The 25,441-nt window shown below is 42.0% G+C and overlaps 1 protein-coding gene across 2 annotated transcripts in view; it reads right to left on the reverse strand.

The window, feature by feature from the left end:
• WDR19 (WD repeat domain 19) overlaps window positions 1-25,441 on the reverse strand; it is a 70,145-nt gene that overhangs the window by 6,653 nt on the left and 38,051 nt on the right. For both annotated transcript variants that reach the window (XM_024573713.3, XM_045182608.2), the window contains exons 20-33: window positions 24,456-24,565; window positions 22,732-22,789; window positions 15,620-15,760; window positions 15,457-15,539; window positions 14,861-14,944; window positions 13,587-13,733; window positions 13,142-13,266; window positions 10,387-10,499; window positions 9,011-9,079; window positions 8,263-8,340; window positions 6,861-6,957; window positions 5,231-5,355; window positions 2,655-2,736; window positions 868-1,018 (exon numbers count right to left, since the gene is read on the reverse strand). In XM_024573713.3, the coding sequence (XP_024429481.2) occupies window positions 868-1,018; window positions 2,655-2,736; window positions 5,231-5,355; window positions 6,861-6,957; window positions 8,263-8,340; window positions 9,011-9,079; window positions 10,387-10,499; window positions 13,142-13,266; window positions 13,587-13,733; window positions 14,861-14,944; window positions 15,457-15,539; window positions 15,620-15,760; window positions 22,732-22,789; window positions 24,456-24,565 (1,463 nt within the window). The remainder of the gene's footprint in view (window positions 1-867; window positions 1,019-2,654; window positions 2,737-5,230; window positions 5,356-6,860; window positions 6,958-8,262; window positions 8,341-9,010; window positions 9,080-10,386; window positions 10,500-13,141; window positions 13,267-13,586; window positions 13,734-14,860; window positions 14,945-15,456; window positions 15,540-15,619; window positions 15,761-22,731; window positions 22,790-24,455; window positions 24,566-25,441) is intronic.

The raw sequence follows: 25,441 nt of genomic DNA on the forward strand, positions 1-25,441 counted from the left end.
TGCTTGGCTGAGGTGACCAACATTCAGACAAACCGGGGCCCTCTGGTCAATGCATCTAACAGGAATCCCAATGTCATCACTACTTTGAACAAGAGGTAGTATGGAATAACTGTATGATTGCCATTAATTTTCCTTCTGTAAACACTACTGCTACCCTTCCCTAGTGTTTGGAAAACCAGGCTCCTTACTGCTGTGCGAAGTGAGGACATGCCTTATGTGCCTTTGGACCTACACAGGGTTTGGAAGTGAGCTCTCTTCTGGCAGTGGGCTGTGTAGTTACCAAGCTTCTCACACTGAGAAACAGTCACCATTTGTCCCTCTGTGGCAGACACTGCTGCCTCTGTAACAGCCGATCTTCCTTGCCAGCCGAACTGTTTTCACTCAACAGTTTGCTTTGCGGCTAAAGGTAGCCAGGTGGCAGGGTGCTGGCCAGTGAGATGGAGAGGGATTTCTGGGGGTGTGTCCTTTCTGAAAGGCAAAGACCTTTTCTCCTTTTAGTTTCCCTCTTCTTCCTGCCGTGCACGGGAATGTGATGTCTGCAGTTGTGGCAGACCACCAGAACCAGGCAAGCATGAGGAGGAGATGTCTATGTGCCGGATGGCAAAGCCGGAAGACAGGGGGACCTGTCCTTAGTGTCATCAGGACCCAGCGGCACCAGCCCTGGACAGCAAGCAGCACCTTGTATATGAGTCAGTAAATCCCGGCCTGTTCTAGCCACGTTGGGTTTTCTGCTGCTGGTAGCTGCATGTAGTCCTAACTGCTACCCCCGCCCATCCGTTGTCTACTGAGCCTGCACATGAGCAGCCACATTCTGAAAAAGACATTTGTGAACTGTTATTAGACAGGGAAGTTGTTCTCATTGCCTACCTGACCATCGCCTCAATCTTCTTTTTGTATTTGGCATCTATTTTGTTGCGGTACTCGGGTCTCATCAACATTGCTGCAAAGCTGAAAGCGGAGTTCTTCAGGCCTGCTCTGTGACACTCGATGACAGTAGACGTCAGGATTGGCACAATGTCTGCAACACAAAGCGGGTAGCAGAAAGCACAGTGCCTCTACTGACATTGCTCGGTCCCTGGAAGAGCCGGGATCTGTTTAACTTGGAGCGGTCAGGCTAACTGCTCATCAACATGCCTTTTCCCTGGTTGTCCCTGTTCTCCTGTACCACCGGGCCTGCACTCCCCTGAGGTCACTTTGCGTGTGTCCTCCCACACCGCTGACGTGCGTTTTTGCATCTGACAGGACTGCTGGTGAATGGGTGAGGGAGATCGGTCTTCACGCACTAACCTCTCTGCGTTTATTCTGTTTCTTCAGGACAGATACCTAGAAGTAGAATTACTGGCCCAAAGAACGCGACCTTAAAAAAATTCTCTGAGCACAAATTGCCAAACTGCTTTCTAGAAAGGCCGTACCAATATTTACTCCCACCAGCAGTTACAAGTGCCTGTCCTGTTGCACCACTGGCCAGCCTGGTAAACAATTAGTCTTAAGTCTTTTTCATGTAAAAAAGAACTCATTCAGAGAACAGGCGTTGGTGAATTGTGGCCTGTGGGCCAAACCTGGCCCTCCGTTTTTGTATTGCCCGTGAGCTAAGAAAGGCTTTTACGTTTTTAAGTGGTTGAAAAAAATCAAAATATTTTTTGAAAAACATGAGGTTCAAATTTCAGTGTCAAAAAAAAAAAGTTCTGTTGGAACACAGTCACGCTCATTTGTTCCCGTGTGGGTCCAGCCAGCACAGCAGAACTGAATAGTTGTGACAGACATGTGGCCCACAAAGCCCTGGACATTTGACATCTGACCCTGGACAGAAAAGTTTGTTGACCTATGTTACAGAATGTGACAAAGTCTGTTCACTGAAGAATGTTGTAATGATACGTCTTTTGGAATAACGGGGCCCTTTTTCAGAGGTTGGCCCACAGACTTACTGGCTGACAGTGTAATCTTGGGCAAGAGTTACTTCACTTCTTTTGCCCTCCGTTGCTTATCTGTAAAATGGGAAATAGTAATAGTGCCCATGTGTGCAGTCTGGAGACCGTTATCCTTGGAAAGACCTGCCTGCGAGGCTGGTCCTTGACAGGCGTCTGGGAACTTGGATTTCTGGAGGCGTTCCTGCTGTTCCAGAACTGACACGAGTGGCTCACTGTGCCTGAACTCCTCGCACAAACCATGTGGTTGTGCTGAACACCTGCTTTCTGGGAGTCTGGAAATGTCAGTACATGCTAAGCAGGGAGTACCTGTGTGACCAACCCCCAATACGGCCCCTGGGCACTGAGTCACCTTTGACATGTGTTGTCACACAACTCACTCCTGGAGGTCTTACGTGTGCCCTGTGTGACTCCTGGTGGGGTGGGGGGGCCCCAGAATCTCGCGCCTGTTCCCCAGACTGCAGCCATGTGTTTCTCCCCTTTGCCAGTTTTCCTCTGTGTCTTTTCGCTGTGATCAGTCTTAGCCTAATTTAGCACTGGCACAGGCTGAGCTGAGAGAGTCCTGGTGAATTGTCAGACCTGTTACACCACTTCACGAGGCTGCTGTGGGGTTGATGAGTTCGTGTATGTGGAGCACAGTGGCTGGCAGAGTTGGTGGGCGTGGGTCTTCCTATGCAGAATGCTATACTAACGCAGAAGTGTGGGCAACAGGCTCTGCTCAGTACTCACGTGACGGAAACTTGCTAATGTTGTTGGCCACCCGAATAAGCAAACGTGCCCCTTTCATATGATCTCCATTTTTAACATGAATCTGAAACAAACAACACATTGTACCCTCTTCTTAGATACTCTGATTAACTCTAATTCATGCTTTACTCCTCCAAATAAACAACTCCTTGATTGTGACCCTGAACGGGATCATGAGATCCTTGCACACTCACCTGGCTAATGCCCCGGGACTTCACCCCTCCCAGCAGTCCTGCAGCCCCGCGGCCTCACTGGCCTCACCCCTACTCTCCACTGCACTTTTTACCGTGAGCTAGACCACGTGCTGTGAGTTCAAACCCTTGGCCCATCATTACTGGCCAGCACTCAGGGACTAACAATACCTACTTTACCAGGCTGCTGTGAGACCTGAAACCTGTTAGTGAGGCAGAGAGAGAGGGTGCGTTGTTACAGGAAAAGGGCACCGTCTGCCATAAGCAAAAGGCAACGATGTCTGGAGGCGCCTGGGATTAGGTAAGTACAGGGGGGGTCTGTGATGCAAGTGGTGGGGTGCACTTAGGCCGCGATGAAGCTGGAGAATTGCTGGCTGGGCCCTGGGGCCCCTGCAGGCATCAAGTGAGAGGAGGTAACCCATAGGATGGGGTGGTGGGGAGAGAGAGGACTGGGCAGACTGGGAGTCAGAACTGATGATGTTCAGTCAGAAAGTGAAGGGCGGGTATGGGATGACTGAGGCATCAGGGCTGAGCAAGTGGTGTATAGTTTACGGAGCACTGCAACATGATAACAAATAGTAACAGAATCTAACGCAGGGCAGGGAAGCCCTGGCTGCTGGTCCTCCCTCACCCTCTGCTGCTCTATGGGCCTCAGCCTGTCCAGCTCAGCCGTCCACACCCAGATGTTCTGGCTGTCCTTCAGCCAAACTGTCCCAGCTCCAGGGAGGAAGCATCTGCCAAAGCTGTCTCGATTTTCCCCGAAATGTGGATGACTCCAGTCCTTTCGGCCCAAGATGCCTGTGACATTTTTGTATCAATTTGTTCTTAATAGGATCTGTTAGTTTCCCTTTAATATCACAAGCAGTTAAAAATCCTAGAAAACCTTGAAAATGCTTGGTGCTTGCATAGGAGATGAGAGCAGAGGGAGAGATTGTGACAGGGCTCCTTGGTGGGAGGGGAAGGTGACTGGTCTGATGGAGGTGGCAAGCCAGCTCCTGGGGCCAGAGGAAAAGGACGCGAGAACCATCCCCCCGGCTAATGGGGTTAAAGCCCTGGTCCTGGAGGGGCTCGTACAGGAATCCCTGTATTTGCTTCTCATCTCCCACCAGCTTGTTTCTGTTGTCCCCTCGACCTCCAAAGACCCCCGTTTGGCTGGATTGTGTGCCCGCCCGGAGGACATTGGCGCCACCACTCCTGTCTGAAGCTGTAAAGACTGCCCCCCTTTCTACTCCTTTTTGTCTGACCCCCTACTGCTCCGAAGGGAAATGTACTCTGGGGGTTGCAAGTTGGAATTCAAAAATTTCCCTTATAATCAGTGTTACAGATCTGTGAGGTTTGACCTGGTCGCCACCAGCTACATGTGGCTTCTTAAATTTAAAAATTAAAATTATATAAAATAAAAAAAGTTAGTTTATCAGTTCCACGCACACTAGCTGTATTCCAGGTGTCATATAGCCAGGCCAGTGGCCGCCACATTGCCCGGCAGACACAGAACACGTCCACCCGCTCAGAAAGTTCTGCTGGACGGCGCCTGCATAGACCGGGACCAGGGTCTCGATCATCCGGGACGTGACCACGCCGTGCTGGGAACCTTCGGAGTTCAGTTAGCTCGTGTGGTCCGGCCGGAGAACTGGCATTCATCTGGGAAGATGTACTTGGACACAGGTGAGAGCTGGGAAGGAGGGGTAAGCTGGAGTGTGTGCGGCGCGGTGACTACAGTTAGCGATAGTGCAGAGCACACTCGGGAGCCCCGGCTCCAAAGTGAGCTTTGTGCAGAGACGGGCGCTAACTGGACTGATGCGGCGGCGGTCACTTCGCCGTCGGACAGACACCGAATCATGGTGACACCGAAACCAGTGGTACATGTCAGTTCTACCCCAGTCGAATTTGTTTACAAAAAATTGGTGGAACTATAAAACCCACTATCTTAGAAAAAACGAGCAAGCTTGGGTTAAACAAAAACGTTTTTAGTAGGTCTATTTTTGACCAGCTAATACAGTCACAGGTTCCAAAATGAGAACGACATGAAAAAGATGCGCAGAGAGCCCTCTCCCCTCACCCCCGGCCCTGGCCTCGGTTTGGTGTCCTGCCTCCTCTGCACCCGCCCCGTTTCCTTCAGGAGGCTGCTTCTGCTAGTTCTAAAAATATGTATATGTTCTGACTTTTATTTGAAATGAGTGTATGTTACTTTTTTCTTTTTTGAACACAAAAGGCGGCTATTGCATAATTATTCTGTATCTAGTATGTCTCACCTAAGAATAGAGGGACTGAGGAAATCACTCCAGTGGACAGGTGCCCACAGGAAACCCCAACAGATACACATACACGTCTGGCAGGTTGCACCCCCGGTCCCTCAAAGGGCCTCACCTTGACTAGTATGTAACTGTGCAGGATCATGAGGTTGGTGGCCATCTCCGAGGGAATTTTGATCTTCTGGGATTTAAGTTCTGCATACATGCTGAAGAGAACGTCATGTGCATTCCGATAGTTTCCTTGAAAAAGTGGTAAAATGACATATTGTAGAGGATGAATCCTGAGGACTTTCTATGGGCCCTCATTTTATAGATGGCTTAGCGATGTTATTAGCAGTATTGTAATAATTTTTTGCATAAAGTAACTTAGTAGGTTTTCCTATCGTAACTGATGGTACTACCATCATGCCTCAGGAAGAAAATGGTGGTGTCACCCTAGACGTCTCCCTCTTCCTCAGGGCATCTACCTGGCTCCAAAGTCCAAGGGGTCACCAAGCTCTGGGTCTACCTTCTGAGTCTCCCAAAGCCAGCCTCTCTTCCCAGGCCCCCATCACAGCTTCCTGTCACCTGCTGCAGGCGTGCACTAACCAGTGTGCCCCCTGAGTGTCTCCTGCCTCCCTTCTGATGCCAGTGTTCCCCTGAAAGACTCAAACCTCACCCCGTGTCCCGAAACCTTGGGGCCACACCCCTCCATAAAACCTGTCCCAGGCCTGAGGGATCAAGTGCCACTTTCTCATCAGAGGACTTAAGCCCTTCAGGATCTCTGCCTGTGCCTACATTTCCTTCCTGGTCTTTGCCCGCCCCTCCCGCTCAGGCACGGTCAGGGCCCCGTGTCCCCATTCCTTCAGCATGTGTGTTCTTTCAGGCTCTTCCGCTCCCCACACACCCCTCTCTCCTCCATCTCCTGCTGTCTCCTCCTTTCAAAGCTCAGCGGAAGCTTTTGTCTCCTCCTCTCATCTCCATCCCCAACCCTCAGGGTCAGGTGGGTCCCCTTTCCTTTCCTGGTGTCCTGTTAACCATTCTTTCTCTTCCGGTACCATCACCCTACATAACACCTTTCTGTCCTATCAGATCATGCGTCCCCGAGAATGGAACGGCGGCTCCTTTCTCTGAATCCTGAGCTGCTAGCATGTATCTGACAGAAGTGGGTGTTAAACATAAGCTGAAAAAGTAACCACTTATTTAATTCCATGTTTTCCAATTTGCATTCCATAGTTATTAACTTCTAGAGGAATCAGCTCACAAATATGAGCAAAGACACCAGACGAACTCTCTGACTTAGTAAGTATTCACAGAGCATAAGCGTGGGCACAACCATTAGGGAGATTCTATAAACAGCCCCTGCAAGTTACAAAGAACCAGGTCGATAATAACAACACACCTTCCATCTTCTGACATCTTTTCTACTGTTAAGGTCAAGTACACAGGTGGAAAGAAAGTGTTGTGTGAGTGTAGGCGGCCGGAAGGTCAGAGAAGCTGTTGTCCAGGGACAGCAGCTGTGTGGCCCCGAAGGCGCAGAGGGCCAGCACCTGGCTGGAGCCGGCCTGAGTGGAGCTCTTCTTCACCCTTGTGATGGTGAACTATTTCTCTTACTTCCTGAGAATAAAACGGTCGCCTCCCTAGTCTTCGTGCTTCAAAGCAAGCCTAGATTAGAATCGGGCTGCTCTTCCCTGGGTGGAGGACGGTTTGGGGAGCTTACTTCTACTACCCGTTTGGGGAGAAAAACATGAACATCAGGGACCTACCCGCAGACTGCTCTTCTCGGGCGATGATAATGGCCGTCCGGGCGGCCTCTCGGTACTGCTTCAGGGCCATGTACAGGCGGAACAGGTACTTGGCATCCTGCCATACAAACCGTTAGGGAAACGTCACATGCTTCGTTAGCTAAGGAGGGAAACACCTAAAATTCTTCATTTCAGTTAGGATCACATTCACTTTCCAGTAACTGAAGGTTGATGCTGATTTTAAAGAACCGAATGAACAAAGAATTTGTTTATCAAATATTTATTTAGAGTTAAGATGTGCCAGTTAGTATTCTAAGTACTTGAGAAATATGAGCTCGTTTAAAAATGCATAGCCTCCCTGGGAGGAAGACACAACTACACAGTCCCATCGATGGAAAGCGGATGCGCCGCAGGACCTCCCTCTCCAGGGCCGGGTCCCTAATGCTGCTCCGTAGAGTTCTCTCTCACATGCTCTGAATGAAACGTGTTCTTACACGATGTAGCAGCTCAACAAAATTACAACAATTTTTACATCTATATAAATTTCTCTGGCCTATACAATTTTCTTTGGCCTTTGAGTATTTTCAGTTTCTATTCTCCTAAACTTCTGACAGTTTCACCTCCTCAGTGCGATTTCCTGATGATTACGGTAAGTGGACGAAAGGGGAGGTGGTTTAGAACGGCCTAAGGGCCTGCGCCCCTGACAGGCTAGCCTGGCCCCCCTGGGTCTAAGGGCCTTTGTCTCTAAGGCACAGATAACAGATTTGGGGATCGGGACAGTTAACCATCCTCTCCAGGTGTGACATCCTAGCCCCTTCTCTCCAGACCTGTGACTTGAGTTCCTTCACAAACAGATCCCCTTGAACTCCAAGGCCAAAGGGGAGAAAAAGACCTGGGAGCATTCTCAGGGGCGTAGCGTCTGTCCTCATCAGGACTGAGAGGAGACGGACTTCTGCACGAACTCTGAGAGTCACTTATTGTGAAAATAGATTCCTAATGATTTATTTTTACTTTATATTTCTAGTGAGTTACTTTTATGCTAAATATGATATCTATTAATTACCATAATTTTTGAAATATGAACAAAGTGCACTAACTTTTAGGAATCAGTGCTAAGTCACAGTTCTGATAATCATTTTTCACAGTCCTAGAATAAATGAAACTCTATAATAACATTGGGAACGTGGTGGGCGGCGAGGATTGTTGCCTAGAGGGATGTGGCTACTTCACCGGCTGCAATGCTAATTTCAAAGAGAGGACGTGCCCAGTAACCTCTAAGGTGCAGGGTCTGCCCGGCTGACCTGAGACTACATTCAGAGAGAATTTCATGTCTATGATGCAAAAGCCGTAACAGGCAAAAACAAGGCAGATAAAGTAAAAGCTACCTAAGATACTAACCCAAGTGAAAAAAACGTGTCAGTACCTTAGGCATGCCGTCGCTCTCCCCCATAAGGTGGTCTATCAGCTGACTGGTCAGTAGCTCATCTTTGGCCTGACCAACCTGTTTAGGAGGAAAAGGAGTAAATTCAAATCTTAGACCTGAAAGAGGTGGGGGGAGAAGACAAATAATCTGCTAAGGAAATAAAGTTTAAAAATGCAAAAATTCCTGTTGGCTAGTGCCCAAAACACAGCTCAGGGTCTTTCTTCATTTCATTTTGTGGAGTCACCATTAATAAAAACCTATCCTTAGAAACTGTAGCTTTTTAAAGTTGCTTTATCAAAAACTGTTTTTTGTTTTTGTTTTTTTTTTTTACACACAGAGAATATGCTTTTTGGATGTTTCAGTAAAACCTTTTAAGGAACATAGGGAGCCCTGGCTGGGTGGCTCTGTTGGTTGGAGCATCGTCCAGTACACCAAAAGGTTGCAGGTTCAATCCCTGGTCAGGGCACATACGGGAAGCAACCGATCGATGTTTCTCTCTCACTCTCTCCCTTCTCCTCTCTCTAAAGTCAATAAAACATATCCTCGGGTGAGGATTAAAATAATGTAGGGAAGGAGGGTGGGGGTATGAGCAAAATAAGACGGGCCACGTGTTGACAGCTGTTGAGGTTAGCTAATGGGTATATGAGAGTTTGTTATATAGTTTGGTCCACTTTTATATATGTTTGAAAATCTCAAAAAGTTTAAAAAAATATTGGCTTTCTTGAAAGCTTCATTACAGTTTACTTACAGTTTCAATCGCCATTTCTATTGCTGCATTATCTTCTGAGCTTGGACACTTTAGGAAGTGTTTAAGTGCCTGAAATGAGAATTGTATAGCAATTCAAAATCTCTGCACTGCTCTGACATTGAGAAAAACAAAGCTTGCACACACACAAAGTAATCATAGTTTGTGAAAGTATCTTCATCTCAGGGGCTTGCACAGTACTGGATCTTAAAATATATAAAGGGCTGACTATAGTTTAAAATAGAAGGACCCAGTTAACACTCTGAAGAATCTAGTTCTGATTTCTGATGAAAATAAAAAATGTGCCCTCTTTCAGTAGGAAGATTTGTTTTCATTCATTTACTCATTCCACAAATATTTACGGATGACCTGCTACTGTGTATATGAGACTGTGCTAGAGGCTGTGGCAATGACCAGGGAGGATGTGATACGGCATCTTTCTGTACTACGTACAACCTAATTGGGGCGACGGTGTGATGTGACGATAACATAAGGGACTATTTATTTTAAGTCATAACCGTCTAACTCCTGAACGTCATACCACCACGCCTACAAAGAAATTTAAGGTAATAACAGCTTAAAAGACTGTGGTAAGTAGGGGAGAGGGTAGAGAGGAATCCAGTTGGGAGATGAGGATGGGAAAAGCTGAGTGGGAATGTAGGATTCTTCAACAAAAAAGCTGGATGGCAGACTGGGAAGCTCAGGAGGGTTGGTCAAATTGTGGAAGGCATTTGGATTAGTATCTGAGAGGCAGAAACAGCAAATCGATGGCCTGAAGGCAAATTCACACACACAACTGCTGCTTTGAAAATAGTGCCATATTTTAAGACTGGGAGACGCAGACTTCTGTTTCTTGTTAAAAATCCGATGACCTGGCACGACTGGGCCCGGACTCCTGAATGGCAACAGTCTTGTGGAGGTGAGCAGCAGCCATGCCCTTTAGACAAGACAGGTGCCACCCCGTAGTTCCCGTCCTGCCACACGTGGACACGCAGCTTTCCCCCCAGCTCCACTTGTTTACTTCTTCTGTGAACACGGTGACCCCTGAGGGCCCTTAAGCTCTGAGAGTACCATTTTGGGAACAAAGTATCACTCCTTCAAGAAGTGATACAGAGAGAAACTAAAAACAGGGAAAATAGGCAACTGTTGCAATAATTTAGAGGGAGGCGACCTGGGTTTGGGTTAAGTTGATGGCAGTCAGAATGAAGAGAGGTAGATGTGAGAGAGACTATGAAGAAGAATGGGATTGGTTGTGGGAGAGAGATTTTAAAGTTGAATTTGAGATTTCAAATCTGGGTGTCTGGGAACATAATACATTTTTCATCATTTCCTGTAATCATTCTTGCGGAGCCCAGTATGTTTTCTTGGCAAATACTAACTCGTGAATATTGGCCACACAGCAAGAAGAATTTTCCAGCCTGAAAATGCCTTTTTTCTCCTTCAAAATACAAGGCAATGCTTTGATAGTCTTCATTAGAGGTGTTTTCAGAACCTGCAACAGAAGTTCACTGAGTAAAATATCTGAGCAAAACTTGTTTACTTTTTATTGTTAGCCTAAAAAAAGATCTAAAAACAGGTGATTAAAAATTTCAACAGCAAATAAAAACAGTATCTGTTTTCATCAAAAAACACATTCACCACAACTATTCCACATGTCAGCTGTGCTCCCTCAGGGCACGAAGCGAGGAGGCTCTGTGAGAATCTAGGTTAGGGTCTAACATGACTCCCAGCAACTCTGTCGTCTTTAATAAGGGTCTCACTATCATTTCCTAAAACAGAGCCAACCACGACTGTAATCTCAACCATGATTTGCCTAGAGTTCCAGAACGATCCAAAGTGAAGTTAACTGTAATGCTAATGTAATCCATCTCCCTTTTTAAGCAATGCCCGCTTTAACCAATAGTCGGTACACATTTGTCAGGTAAGTAAAAAAGATGATGTTCAAGTGGCCAGTAGGTGCTATTTAAAGAAAGTTAGTTTTTCTTTTGGTTTGAGGTTTAAATATATTAAACACAGAGGAAGAAAGCTGCTGGAGTTCTAATTCCTTGTTTACATTTACCCATGAGGGCTGGAGGCCGAGCAGGATACCTGTGCCTCCAGCAAAAGGCAGATGTGGAGTTGGTAAGGGCAGGGGCTAAAGAAAAGTGAAGAAAAGGGTGTGTGTTGATTTGGCCTGTGTGTGTGTGTGTGTGTGTGTGTGATACAGCATCAACCACATCCTTATGAAATTAGAAAAACATAATTTAGTGCAATGGTGCTGTTTAATGTTAGAACAGAAATGTCATCTGTCAAGTTAAACATTAATAATTCTAATGTTGCTTTTATCTATACTACTTTTTAAAATAGCTCTTAATTTTCTCCAATTATCTGAAAGAGTTTCTAAGATATCAGAAGATGCTTTTACCTATTTCTTCCCTTGAAGACAGAAACAAAAATTTTCTCATGAATCCTATCACCAGTTCTTATGGTCAGTTTGTAAATTTAAAAAAACAAAGTAACACAAAAGTACAAATATTTTATGATTCCACTTACATGAGGTGCCCCAAACAGTCAAATTTAGAGACAGAAAGTAGAACACTGGTTCCTAGGGGCTGCGGGGAAGGGGCGTGGGGAGTAACTGTGTAATGGGGACAGACTTTCAGTTCAGGGTGATGGAACAGTTCTGGGGATGGATGGTGGCAATGGCTGCACAGCAATGGGAATGGATGGGGTTGGCCAAAAAGTCCGTTTAGTTTTTCCATAAAATGAAAGACACACTTTTCATTTTCACCAGGACCTTTATCGACTTGGATATTGTGAGGACGTCGGCCATCTCCTGCTGTTGGCTTCTAGAGGGTAGAGGCCAGGTGCCGCTACACATCTTCCAATGCTACGACAGCCCACAGCAGAGGTGCACTTGACCAAAGTGTCAGTAGTACCAAGGAACTTCGCACACCAGCTTTGACATGCTTGATCCGCCACAGCACCTTCTCCATACACAATGCAAATCTTTTGTTTTGCGTTTAAGTGGCATTTTTACCTTTCTCGAAATAATAAAGCATAATATGCCAAAAATGTTGCACATGTTCTTCCATCTTCAATATTAAAATGGCTACACAGAAGTTCACCAACTTTGATAAGTTTTTTAAAAATGCACGCTAATATGACAGCTGTCACAATACAATCTAACAAAACTGTTTTGAATGAAGTTAAAGAAAAGTAAGCACTACTAGAGCCAATGTATGGAAAAAACTAAATGAATCTTTTGGCCAACCCAATACTTCATGCCATACTTAAAAATGGTTAAAATGGTAAATTTGCCCTGGCTGGTGTGGCTCAATGGATTGAGTGCCAGCCTGAGAACCAAAAGGTTGCCAGTTCAATTCCTAGTCAGGGTACATGCCTGGGTTGTAGGCCAGGTCCCTAGTAGGGGGTGCACAAGAGGCAACCACACACTGATGTTTCTCTCCCTTTCTTTCTCCCTCCATTCCCTTCTCTCTAGCAATAAATAAATATTTTTTTAAAATAGTAAATTTATGTTATGTGTATTTTACCACAAAATAAAGCCAAAGCAAAACAACATGACATAATGTCAAGTATGGTCCATAAAATGAAAATCTGAAAATTATTTAAAGAATAGAATAATTGCAAACATGGGAAGAAAAACCTACAAGCAGGTATTCTCAGAATATGAAATTCTCTTTTGGACTTTCAAAATCCTTAAAAACCACATCTTTCATATATTGTTCTTCATCAAAGTAACCATACATCAATTTGTAACTCAATTTTTAAAATTTATAAAAACATTTTCTTTTTTAAAACTCTTTCTGCATTTATGTCACTTTCACTTTGGAAACTTGCTTTGTTTAGCACTGGTTGATCAATAGCAGGATTTGGGAAATCTGGCCTTTCTTCTGTTGGAAGTTACCCCCAAATCCTTAAGTTTGGAAACTGTCTTATAATTCCAACCACCTTTATCACGAGAGTAGGGGTCCCGAACTCCAACGAGTAACATGTAGACTAGTGTGTATCTATGTGAAAGTGGTGGGTGTGCACGTGCTGGCAGGTACGCCCGTCTGATCCCTGGATTATAAGAGTCAAAGTGTTTCTATGACAAAAATCTTTAAGAGAAATTAGGGAAAACAGGATACTTACCAATAATGTCTGCATAGATTTCCATTTTGTTGTGTTCCTGAGCCAGAGCGAAAGCCTCATTGTTGCACTTGGACATGACGAGAAACTGGATGGCAGACCCGTAGTCTCCTAACTGCAGGAAAAACCTAAAACGAAGTACTTATACATCAGCCCGACTCACTTCAAATAAGTCTGCCATTCACAAAATAAAATATTTTCAACCTTGAGAAACCAGTTAACAATTAAAATGCCCTAGGTGCACTGCAGTTCTATACTCCGTGTTTATATTTGAAAAATGCACTCTCATACACTGACCACACAAACAGCCTTTGAATTTACATACTTTGACCTAAAAAAAAATAGAAAAAGAATAAATATTGCATTTGAATTGATCTGTTAAACGAAAGCAGAGGCTCTGTTGTAAGGCTAGTTCTTGGAAGTCCAAAAATATGAATGCCTGTGTTACCTGGCTACCATCTTGGCTCCATCCAGGGACTGGGTCTCCCTGACGATGCTGACGGCCTTTTCCGGGTTGTTGAGCTGGTCCAGGTAGATCCGGATGGCGCTGTTCCACTGCTTCGCGTGCTCGTACGCCACCGCAGCTTCTTTGTATCTGTAGGAACACTTATGTTCAGACAAACTTTTGGGGAAAAAATGCGAATAACGTTTGGGACACTTTTGTATTGGTGGTAACTGCTTATTTTTCTTAAACTTCTTTTTCTTTCATCGGAAAGAATAGCAGGTGCCATCTCACTAAAGGACGTTCTTTTTAGTGGTTCAATAAACTAACAGTAAAATACCAACGGTGAATTGTGTTTTCTATTCTGAACCATAGCTCCATAATTTTTTACATTTTAGTGGTTTTTTATGTTGGAATATAATGTTAATATAGGCTTATTTTAGCAAACAGCAAATACAGAATTTTTCACAATTATAGAGCTTAACAGCGATATAGAAAATTTTCATGTTGATCTCTAGGTGGCGCTCAACTTCAGTACTCTAGTTCTCTAGCTCTTTCTACTTTTTAACAAGACATTTAGTGTCCTATCTCTATTTCCTAAGGTTACTTTCCTAAAAGGAACTTTATAATATCTTAATAAGTATTAAAATATCTTAACACATATTGCCAAAGAACTTTCTAAAGGCACTAGAAAGTCACACTCTATCACTCAGGTGTAAAAAGTACATTTGGACAGTAGTTATTGATTTAATATAATCTTTCCTAATGTGATAGGTTAAAATGATACACTGTGCTTCAGTTTAATTACTATAGTAAAGTGGGGCTTCTTCATATTTGCATGAAATACAATCACATAATTGTATTTCCTCCTCTGCATCTCCTTCTTGTTTTGTTTTAATATTGTTTTGAAGTTTAAAAAGTGCAACCATAGGTGTGGAATTCATGTTTCTTCACTTTTTTCCCCCTCTGCATCAGTAAGTTATCCTTAAGAAAAATGACTATTACTTAACTTCATCTTCATGCAATATTATATCCAAATTTCAACTCCTAGTATTTAACCCTCAAGTAAAAAGGGACAGTACTCTACATTGGAATATAGGAAGAATCCGTTGAGGTATACCAAGGATGAGAAAAGTTTCAGCCCGGCCCTTTTGGGCTAGGTGAGAGGCAGAGATGCTTTCTGTTTCTCTGCTCTGCCCTTCAGAGAGGGCTGCCGATAACAATGGTTAATTTGTAGAACATTACTTTAAATCTGTGTAAATTTGAGAAATGGCACAAACCTTCCATCAGCTTCTTTAGCTTTGGCATACTGCAAGTGAATCTTTGGGGAAGAAACATGAGGAAGAAGCTCACCAACTTTTGCCCTAGAAAGGTAGATTTAGGAGAAAAATATCACCACTATATTCATTCTAAAAGTAGTTGTTTACAATCAATTGTTAGTTTTAAGGACTCAAAAAACCACAGTTACGTTTTTAAAAGACTAAAACCACAGTTTTAGTCTTTTAAAAATCTTGGCTCTTCTAGGTAAAAGATTTAATTGCTTTTTCTCTTGACACCCCCTTCCCCCTTCCATAAGACCACCCTTGGTGGGAAATGAAGCTTGGTTCATTAGTTCTTTGGGGCAAGAGGGCTTTTCTTTTTTCTAGTGACTTATCTGATCAGTAATTTCTCTGTCCCAACTCAATAGAACGTGCTGTTCTTTGAAAAAAGAATTATTAATATGAACTCATATGAAAAGGAAAAAAAAGGAGATGGAGGGGAAGCCCAGATAAGGGGAACGGGACGTACGGGTAGGAGGAGCCACAAGGAAACCAGCGGGGAGTCTGCCAGGACACAGTTCCACACCTGCTCAGAACAAACGACAGCAAATTCTTACCAGTTCTTACAGCGAATGTAAACCGACGCTGCTTTGTCATAGTAGAGACCTTTTTCGTATAGTTGGGCTGCTTCTGAAAATTGCTAAAAGGATAGGAGATCATTAGAATACTAAATTTACTATGTACAAGACCACACGGATGTTTAAGCAGAGACAGGCATACCTTCATATTCTCCAGTATGGCACCACAGTCTCTTTTAAGGACCCTGCTGGGATGCTTGAGGGCCTGGCTCGCCCCTCGGCGCACGTCTCCCATCCGTATGGACATCTGGGCCACCCCGGCCAGGCACACTTCATCGTGCTCCTGCAGTCGTAGGGCGGACAGCCAACAGATCAGACTCTAGCTTAAAACGCTGTGTTTTAGTCAAATAACTCATTTAAATCTAAAATGAACCCCAAAGTTATGGTTAACTTTCATGAATCCTTTCAGGCAAATGTCAGGAATTTGAAAAAACATTGAGTCTTTTTTTTTTTTCAATCACCTGTTGCAGTTAATATGTTTTTCTTCAAAAGTCTACGTCTTTCGTGTTTTAGACCAAATTTTCACTACTGTTTGTCCTAATACCCTTGCATGTCTTTGTCTGTCTTCTTGCTCTGAAATTTTATATGAGAAGAAATATACTGGATACATTTATGAATAAATGCTAGGCATAAAATTAAGAGAAAAACTTTATCAAATTGAAGATTACTAGGTATGATTAAACATCAAAATTTTATTTAAAACTGTTTAATTTGTTAAGTATAACTAAAGGACTTTTCAAATAACTAATCTAAATAGTAAAATGTCATGTCAGATTCCATTTTATATAAAGCACTGCATCTGGTAGAACATTCTGTGATGATGAAATGCTCTATTTCTGCCCTGTGAACAGCCACTGGTGGCTACTGAGCATTTAAAATATGGCTAGTGTGACAAAGAAACGGAATTGTGAATTTTATTTATTTCTTTAATATATTTTATTGATTATGCTATTACAATTGTCCCATTTCCCCCCCTTTATTCCCCTCTGCTCTGCACACCCCCTCCCTCCACATCCCCCCCACTTAGTTCATGTCCATGGGTCATACATAAAAGTTCTTTGGCTTCTACATTTCCTATACTATTCTTACCCTCCCCCTATTTTCTACCTACCATTTATGCTACTATTCTCTGTACCTTTCCCCCCTCTCTCCCCCTCCCACTCCCGTTGATAACCCTCCATGTGATCTCCATCTCTGTGGTTCTGTCCCTATTCTAGTTGTTTGCTTAGTTTGCTTTTGTTTTTGTTTTAGGTGTGGTTGTTAATAACTGTGAGTTTGCTGTCATTTTTACTGTTCCTATTTTTTATCTTCATTTTCTTAGATAAATCCCTTTAACATTTCATATAATAAGGGCTTGGTGATGATGAACTCCTTTAACTTGACCTTATCTGAGAAGCACTTTATCTTCCCTTCCATTCTAAATGATAGCTTTGCTGGATAGAGCAATCTTGGATGTAGGTCCTTGCCTTTCATGACTTGGAATACTTTTTTCCAGCCCCTTCTTGCCTGCAAGGTCTCTTTCGAGAAATTAGCTGACAATCTTATGGGAACTACTTTGTAGGTAACTGTTTCCTTTTCTCTTGCTGCTTTTAAGATTCTCTCCTTATCTTTAATCCCAGCTAATGTAATTATGATGTGCCTTGGTGTGTTCCTCCTTGAGTCCAACTTTTTTGGGACTCTCTGAGCTTCCTGGACATCTTGGAAGTCTATTTCCTTTGCCAGATTGGAGAAGTTCTCCTTCACTATTTGTTCAAGTAAGTTTTCAATTTGTTGCTCTTCTTCTTCTCCTTCTGGAACCCCTATGATTCGGATGTTGGAAAATTTAAAGTTGTCCGGGAGGTTCCTAAGCTTCTCCTCATTTTTTTGAATTGTTTCTCCATTCTGTTCTGGTTGGATGTTTCTTTTTTCCTCATGGTCCACACAGTTGATTTGAGTTCCAGTTTTCTTCCCATCACTATTGGTTCCCTGTACATTTTCCTTTATTTCACTTAGCATAGCCTTCATTTTTTCACCTAATTTGTGACCATATTCAACCAATTCTGTGAGCTTCCTGATTACCAGTGTTTTGAACTGTGCATCTCATAGGTTGGCTATTTCTTCGTTGCTTAGTTGTATTTTTTCTGGAGCTTTTATCTGTTCTTTCATTTGGGCCCTTTTTTTTTTTTTGGTCTCCGCATGCCTGTTACGTAGTAAGGGGTGGAGCCTTAGTTATTCACCAGGGCTGGGTAACCTATGTTGCTGCACTGTGACGCTGTATGTGGGGGAGGGGTCTGAGAGGGCACAATGGCGCATGCTCTGCTCTCTGCCGCGTTTCAGTCACTCCCTCCGCTACCCACAAGCAAATTGGGCTCTTCTGGTGCTAATTCCAGAGTGGGTGGGCTTGTGCACGCTCTAGGCCCCTGTGGGTCTCTCCAACAACATCTCCTGTGAGGCTGGGAGTTCCTCCTGCTGCTGCCTCAACCTCCACAGGTGTTTTCAGTCACAGGTTTGAGGCTTTATTTCCCCGAGCTGGAGCCCTGGGTTGCGTGGTCTGTTTCACTCCCCGGCTGTTCCTCCCGGTTTATCTGCACTCCAATGTGGGACTGCCACTCCACCAGCCACTGCCTCGCTGGGTCCACCAGCTGCCGTCTTGCCATGAGTCCTCTCCACTCGGCTGCCCGTCTTTGCCTCTCCTACTGGTCTGGGTGAGTGTTTCTTGTTTATCTCCTTGGTTGTCAAGACTTCCAAACAGTTCGATTTTCTGTCAGTTTTGGTTGTTTTTTGTTTTTAAATTGTTGTTGTCCTTCTTTTGGTTGTGGAAGGAGGCACAGTGTGTCTACCTATGCCTCCATCTTGGCCAGAAGTTGAATTTTATTTAATTAAAAATAACAAACAGCCACCAGTGGCTAATGGTGACTGTATTTGATAACACAAATAAAGAATGAACTAAAATAGGTATAGCCAAACAAAAAGAATGCCAAAAAACCAAGAGACAAATGAGCAAAGGACATGATCAAACAATTCATAAAAAATACAATTGGCCAATAAATAAAACATGCTCAACTTCACTAACAATCTAATACATAAAATAAAATGAAATACCATTTTTTGTTGATTAAATTGGTAGAGATAAAATGATAACATTGAGTGATGTTGAGAATGTGGGAAAATGGACATGTATATATACATGCCTGGCAGCTGTACGAATTATTACCATTTCTTCTGGAGACCAATTTAGCAGTGTAAAAATTAAAAACACACATCGTATGACCTAGAAACCTCACCTGTATGAGTAAATCCTTCAGAAAGACTATCTTACGTAGCTAAAGACACATGTACTAGGAAGAATATTATTGCAGTGTTCTATATGGAAATAGAGACAATTATAATTCAACAAGGGCACAGATGAAAACATTATGGTACAGTAGTCCCCTCTTATCCATGTTTTACTTTTCGTTGTCAACCGTGGTCTGAAAGTATGACATGGAAAATTCTAGAAAAGAAAGTAAGTTTTAAACTGGGCCCCTCTGAGTAGCATGATGAAGCCTCATGCCATCTACCCAGACAGGAATCTTCCCTTTATCCAGCACACCCACATTATATGTGTCCCCAGCCCGTCAGTCACTCAGCAGCTGTCTTGGTTATCAGATCCACTGTCATGGTATCAGAATGCTTGTATTCAAGGAACCCTTATTTTATTTAAAATGGCCCCAAAGTGCAAGAATAGTGTTGCTGCATGTTTGGATATGCTGAAGAGGAACTGTAGGCACTTCCTTTAAGTGAAAAGGTGAGTACAGTAAAATGAGCTATTTTGAGAAAGCAAGAGACCATGTTCATATAACTCTTATTACAGTACATGGTTATGATTGTTTTATTATTAGTTATTATTGTTAATCTCTTACTATGCCTAATTTATAAATTGAACTTCATCATAGGTATGAATGTATAGGAAGAAACATAGTATATACAGGGTTTGGGACTATCCATGGCTTCAGGCTGCCACTGGGGGGTCTTGGAATGTATCCTCCACAGATAAGGGGGGACTACTGTACCTCCAAACAATGGAATTACAGCTCTAAAATCAACACAAGTCATATGTACTGACTTGAAAGACCATGAAGAAAGCAAAGTGCTGCTTTTCACAGGATAAAGTCACAGATAATCTTTGGTTAATGAAAGGAAATGATTTCATTTTTAGGAAAAATCCATACTACATACATATGGAGAGAGTCTAGTTGGAAACATAAAATCATTAACAAGGTTACCATTAAGGGGTGTGAATGGAAGAGAATGTTGGACTCTCACTTTTTAAAAAACAATTATATTTTATTGTTGATGCTATTACAGTTGTCCCAAATTTTCGCCTTTGTCCCCCTCCACCCAGTCCCCCACTCCCTCAGGCACTTCCCACCCATTGTCCATGTCCATGGGTCATGCATATGTTCTTTGGCCACACTGTTCCCTACGCTTTACTTTACATTCCCATGACTATTCTGTAACTAGCAATTTGTACTTTTTAGTCCCTTTTCACCCATCCCCCTGACTGCCTCCCATCTGTCAACTATCAAAACGTTCTCTGTATCTATGATTCTGTTTCTGTTTTGCTTATTTTGTTTTTTAGATTCAATTATTGACAGATATATATTTATTGCCATTTTATTGTTCATATTTTTTATCTTCTTCTTAAAGAAGACCCATTAACATTTCATATAATAATGGTATGGTGATGAACTCTTTTAGCTTTTGCTTGTCTGGGAAGCTCTTTATCCTTTGATTCTAAATGATAGCTTTGCTAGGTAGAGTAATCTTGATTGTAGGTGCTTGTTTTTCATCACGTTGTATAGTTTTTACCAGTCCCTTCTAGTCTGTAAAGTTTCTTTTGAGAAATCAGCTGATAGTGTTATGGGAGCTCCCTTGTAGTTAACAAACTTCTCTTCTCTTGCTGCTTTTAAGAATCTGTCTTTAACCTTTGGCACTCTCTGTGCTTCCGGGACTTGTATATCTATTTCCTTCACCAAGTTAGGGGAGTTTTCTTTCATTATTTTTTCAAGTAGGGTTCCAATTTCTTGCCCTTTTTTCCTTCCAGCACCCCTATGATAGGAACGTTGGTATGCCTGAAGTTGTCCCAGAGGTTCCTTACACTATCCTCATTTTTTGGCTTCTTTTTTCTTCTTGCTGTTCCAATTGCTTGTTTTTTTGCTTCCTTATGTTCCAAATCATTGGTTTGATTCTTGGCTTCATTACTCTACTGTTGATTCCCTGTAAATTGTTTCTTATTTCAATTAGTATATCCTTTGTTTCTGATTGGGTCTTTTTTATGCTGTTGAGGTCCTGAGTTTCTTGAACATCCTTATAACCAGTGTTTTGAACTCTGCATCTGATAGATTGCTCTTCTCCATTTGGTTTAGTTCTTTTTCTGGAGTTTTGTCCTGTTCTTTCATTTGGGCCATGTTTCTTTGTGTCCTCATTTTGGCAGCCTCCCTGTTAGTTTTTATGTATTAGGTAGAGCTACTTACTACACTTCCCAGGCTTGATAGAGTGGCTTGATGTAGTAAGTATCCTGTAGGATCCAGTAGCACAGCCTCCCCTATAACCCATCCTGGGTGCTCAAGGTATGCCCACTGTATGGGCTGAGTACACCCTCCTCTTGTAGTTGAGCCTTGATTAATGACTGCACATTGAAGGTCAGCCACCACCTGTGTTCTGTTGGGTTCACACAGCATTAGCCACAAAGAGATCTGCCTATAGCTGCTATTTGTGCTGGGCTTGGAGGTGCCCAGGAGAGGCCAAGCTGTGAACCAAGACCAGCTGCTGCTAGTGCAGGGCCTGGGGCAACTTAGTGAGAGGTAGGGGGCTTGCTGAATCCAGATGCTCCCTGTTTGAGAGAATTTAGGAAAATCTGATGCTAGGGCCAAGACAAGCCATTCATATGGAAAAGCTACTAGAAACAGCTTGGGTGGGCCTGAAATTTGGTTGGGGTGGGCCTCAGGGATCACCAGGGTGGGGCAAATAGTGTGAGAGCCAGATTGATGGAGTCTCAGATATGGTGCCAACATGCTGGCTCTGTTGGGGAAGGGCTCAGCAAAGCAACAATGGTCTCTGCCAGCACTTCTGCCTGGGAGAAAGCTGTCCCCTCAGCTCTTGCCCTGATGCTGGACAATTCAGTTCCTTCCTGTATGTCATGATGTCTTTCAATCTGCTGTGCCAGCACTGGAGCTCAGAGGGTTAGTCCAAGAGGGTTAGCCCAAGTTTGAGTGCAGGCCCTTTAAGAGGAACTGCCTGGGATTCCAGAAGTTTCTGTTTCCATACCTCAATCCCCACTGGTTTTTACAGCCAGAAGTTATGGACACTTATCTTCCTGGCCCTGGAGCCCTGGACAGGGGCTCTGATGTGGGGCTGGGACCCCTCTCTCCTGAGATCCTTGGGTGTGGGATCAGCCCATTCCATGTCTCTACCCCTCCTACTAGTTAGTCCCTATGTGTGGTTTCTTCTTTAATTCTGTAGTTGTAGGACTTTTATTCAGCTCAATTTCTGATGGTCCTGATGATGGTCATTTTATAGTTTAAATTTTGATGTGGCTGTGCGAAGAGGTGAGCTGTGTTTACCTACACCGCCATCTTGACCAGAAGTACCCTCACTTTTCATGTTAACATACTTTGGTGATTTTTTAAATTGACTATAATAAAATTGTATTACTTTTGTAATAAAAATGCCAGATATAAAACAGAGAATAAAAAATACTTCCAATCTTTATAAGATATCACCTAACATAAAAACATCAATTTTTATTGCAAAATCTAGCTTTTTAAGCTAAAATTCTGGGGTGGGGGAATGGGTTGGAGCAGTGGGTAAGGTCATGCTTACCAGGTTCATCATAAAAGAGACAGCATGAAAGATGGAAGAGCAGAACTTTTATGGCTTGAGAACTCACTTTCAAAGTTGTTACTGAAACTTTTTAAGACTGAAAGGAAAAACCTTATGAAAATCATAGCCCATAAGTGGAAAGGGATACAAATCTTACTTCCAATCTTAATAAGAAGCTCATGTTTAGGATGCAATGGAAAACATTCTTTTCAAAATAATAAAAATATTGTTATCTTCAGTTTTTAAGAATTTAAAATGATTTAACTATACCCTGGCAAAGCCGTTAATAAACTGAAAAAAGACTTACCTGCTAAATATAAATAAATACAATGCAAATAAGATAATATTTTAAATGAAATTAATAACAAGCCCAAAGATGATTATGCATATCTTATCTTTATTCAAGGTTACCTTATTATCACCTGTTATTCCTTTCTCATAATGAGCCAAAGCATTTACATAATCACCCCTGAAAGAAAAATCAGAGTGAATTTTAATACATATTTATGTTATTTACATATATAAGATTTAGGAGATAATCTTTGTCATTTCTACAACTATAATCTGTGTGTCAATATTCTCAACAAACCTAAAGTTTATTAAAAAAATAAAATGGAATTATATAAAAATGTTTTTTAAAAATCAAATGTTAGAAACATATTTTCTTTGTTCATAAAATAACATTTTCCCAGATTTAGAATTATTGAAATTGAAATGTATCCTATAATAAATGCTGAAAGAAACTGTCCAGTTGTGATATAGTTATCTCACATACATGTGAGAACTTATATTTGCAAATACTGGGCTGGCCAAAAATTCCATTTAGTTTTTTCCATAAAATAAGACACATTTTTTATTTTTACCAATAATGTTATTGATTAGGATATTTTGAGTATGTTGAGTATCTCCCACATGATATAACATTGATTGTTCTCAAATCTCAATCTCATCGCATCTTCCAGTAAGAAATCTCCAGCACAAAACTTTGCAAACCACTTTTGACATGTTCGATCAGTCACAGAACCTTCTCTATACACTGCACAAATCTTTTTTTGCATTTCAGTTGCATTTTTACTTTTCTTGAAATAATAAACCAGAACATGCCAGAAATGTTGCATATTTTCTTTCATCTTCAATATTAAAATGGCTACACAAAAATTCACCAATTTTGATGTTTTTAAAAAATGCACACTGGTATGACATCTGTCACAATACAGTCTAGCAAAATTGTTTCAAAAGAAGTTAAAGACAACTAAGAGCTACTAGCGCCATTTTATGGAAAAAAAACAGACAAATTTTGGCCAACCCAATAAATGGTTCATTTATTGTCTCTGCAGGTATTTGTATTAGTAGCATTAACCATGGCTGAATATGAATTAGAAGTGGATCTTGGGTGCTTCTAAAATTACATGTTTATGCAGCATTAAAATAAAAATGTATATAATCTGTCAACTAAGACTATTGATAATTAAGACTGTATAGCAATTAAGTGCACTGGAAAATTCTAAATCTCTCAGAAGAGATTATGTCTTTTTCAAAGGAAGAAAGGATTTGGGAAGCCTATTCATGCATCATGAATGATCATTACTCGGGCAGGGAAATCAGCCTGTGAAAAGCTTCTGGCTTCATTTTCAATATTAACTGTTGAATTTTATCCATATGCCATTCAATTAAAAAAATATAAATTTAAGCAAATAGAAGTTGTAGACCAGAACCTAGTATTTTTCACTATGCCTTGAAATTACACTCTAAATCCTCAAATTATTCAAGAGGTCAAGACCATGAGCATAGGTTATGAAAAGCAATATGTCACCCTAATGATATGTATAACTGTTGTTGGCCAAATGTGATTTAAAACAATATTTAGACTGTAAATATAGAAAAGGCTTAGACCCAAACTTAGAATTTGACACTAGAAATGAAAGTGGATAAAAGCATGGATAAGACATCATTAGTTAGAAAACAGCATTTTTGTTTGCATGATGAATCTCTTTTCCACTTAAAAGGAATTATTAAATCGACAGAGGGCCTTATAACAAGTAGAGGTTTAGAATTGAAGATATTCAGTAATTATTTTAGTAATCAGTAATTCAGCAATTAGATAGCAACAGAAACACACAAAGATGAGGACTTACGTGAATTCAAGCTGCACAGCGTATTCTTTGGATATAAATGGTATTTGGTCTGGGGCCAGTCGCTTGGCCAGTTGCAGAGCACTGTCCCAGTGCTGTAAATCCCTTCTCATCTGTGAGGGAGAGAGAGAAACCAGCAAGTTATTTGGCACAGTCCCCACACAGTGCCAGTTTTCACAGAAGTGATACAACGACTTTTTGTTTAAAAGATGAAACTTGATCTTTGCAAAGATGGTACATCACTATAGTATACTTTCTTGGTGGGGGTGAGAGAACCCACAAGGGAGTAAAAATTGATTTCGGGGGGAGCAAAAACATCTTAGCTATTATCACTATGGCTTGTGGCCCACCAAAACTCAATACTACCCAACAAAAATCTTATTCTTTAGTATTTCATTTTTTCTCAATTGAAAAATTAAATTGAACCAAAATTAATTAAAAGTAATTCAACCAACTGATTGTTTATTTTTCTTCTTAGTGAGGAGGTAATTTAAAAAGTTGAAAAATAGTTTACTACAGAAATTGAGGTTATTTTTTGAGAAAATCTGAAGCTGTATCACACACGAATAACAGCAAATAGAAATAAAATGTGAATGTGTTTTTCTCTCTGGCTCCTGAGGTCTTTTATTTGTATCTGGTAAGCAATCCCAAATATAAACTGATCAAGAACTTTTTAGAGTTCATTCCTTGCTTTTATTCACATTTTCTAAAGAATTAATAGTAGCTAACATTTTTCAAGTGCTATTTGCTGCCAGGTAATGTCCTAGGGCACTAGCTTATTTGCTTTTCACCACTAGGCCTTTTGTAGCGAACCATTCTTGTGCCCATTTTAGAGATCCAGAAATTGAGGCAAATGAGGTTTACTGTTGTACACGAACTCTCACTGTTAGCGTGTGGCGGAGCTGGGCAGTAGGGCTTTGCCTCCTCTTCACCTGGCTAACCTGTCTGCTTTCAGGGTGAGGTAAAGGAACAACAGGGTGCAAACCCTC

This window comes from Desmodus rotundus, chromosome 4 (genome assembly GCF_022682495.2).
Source record: "Desmodus rotundus isolate HL8 chromosome 4, HLdesRot8A.1, whole genome shotgun sequence".
In the NCBI taxonomy this organism is placed as follows: Eukaryota; Metazoa; Chordata; class Mammalia; order Chiroptera; family Phyllostomidae; genus Desmodus; species Desmodus rotundus.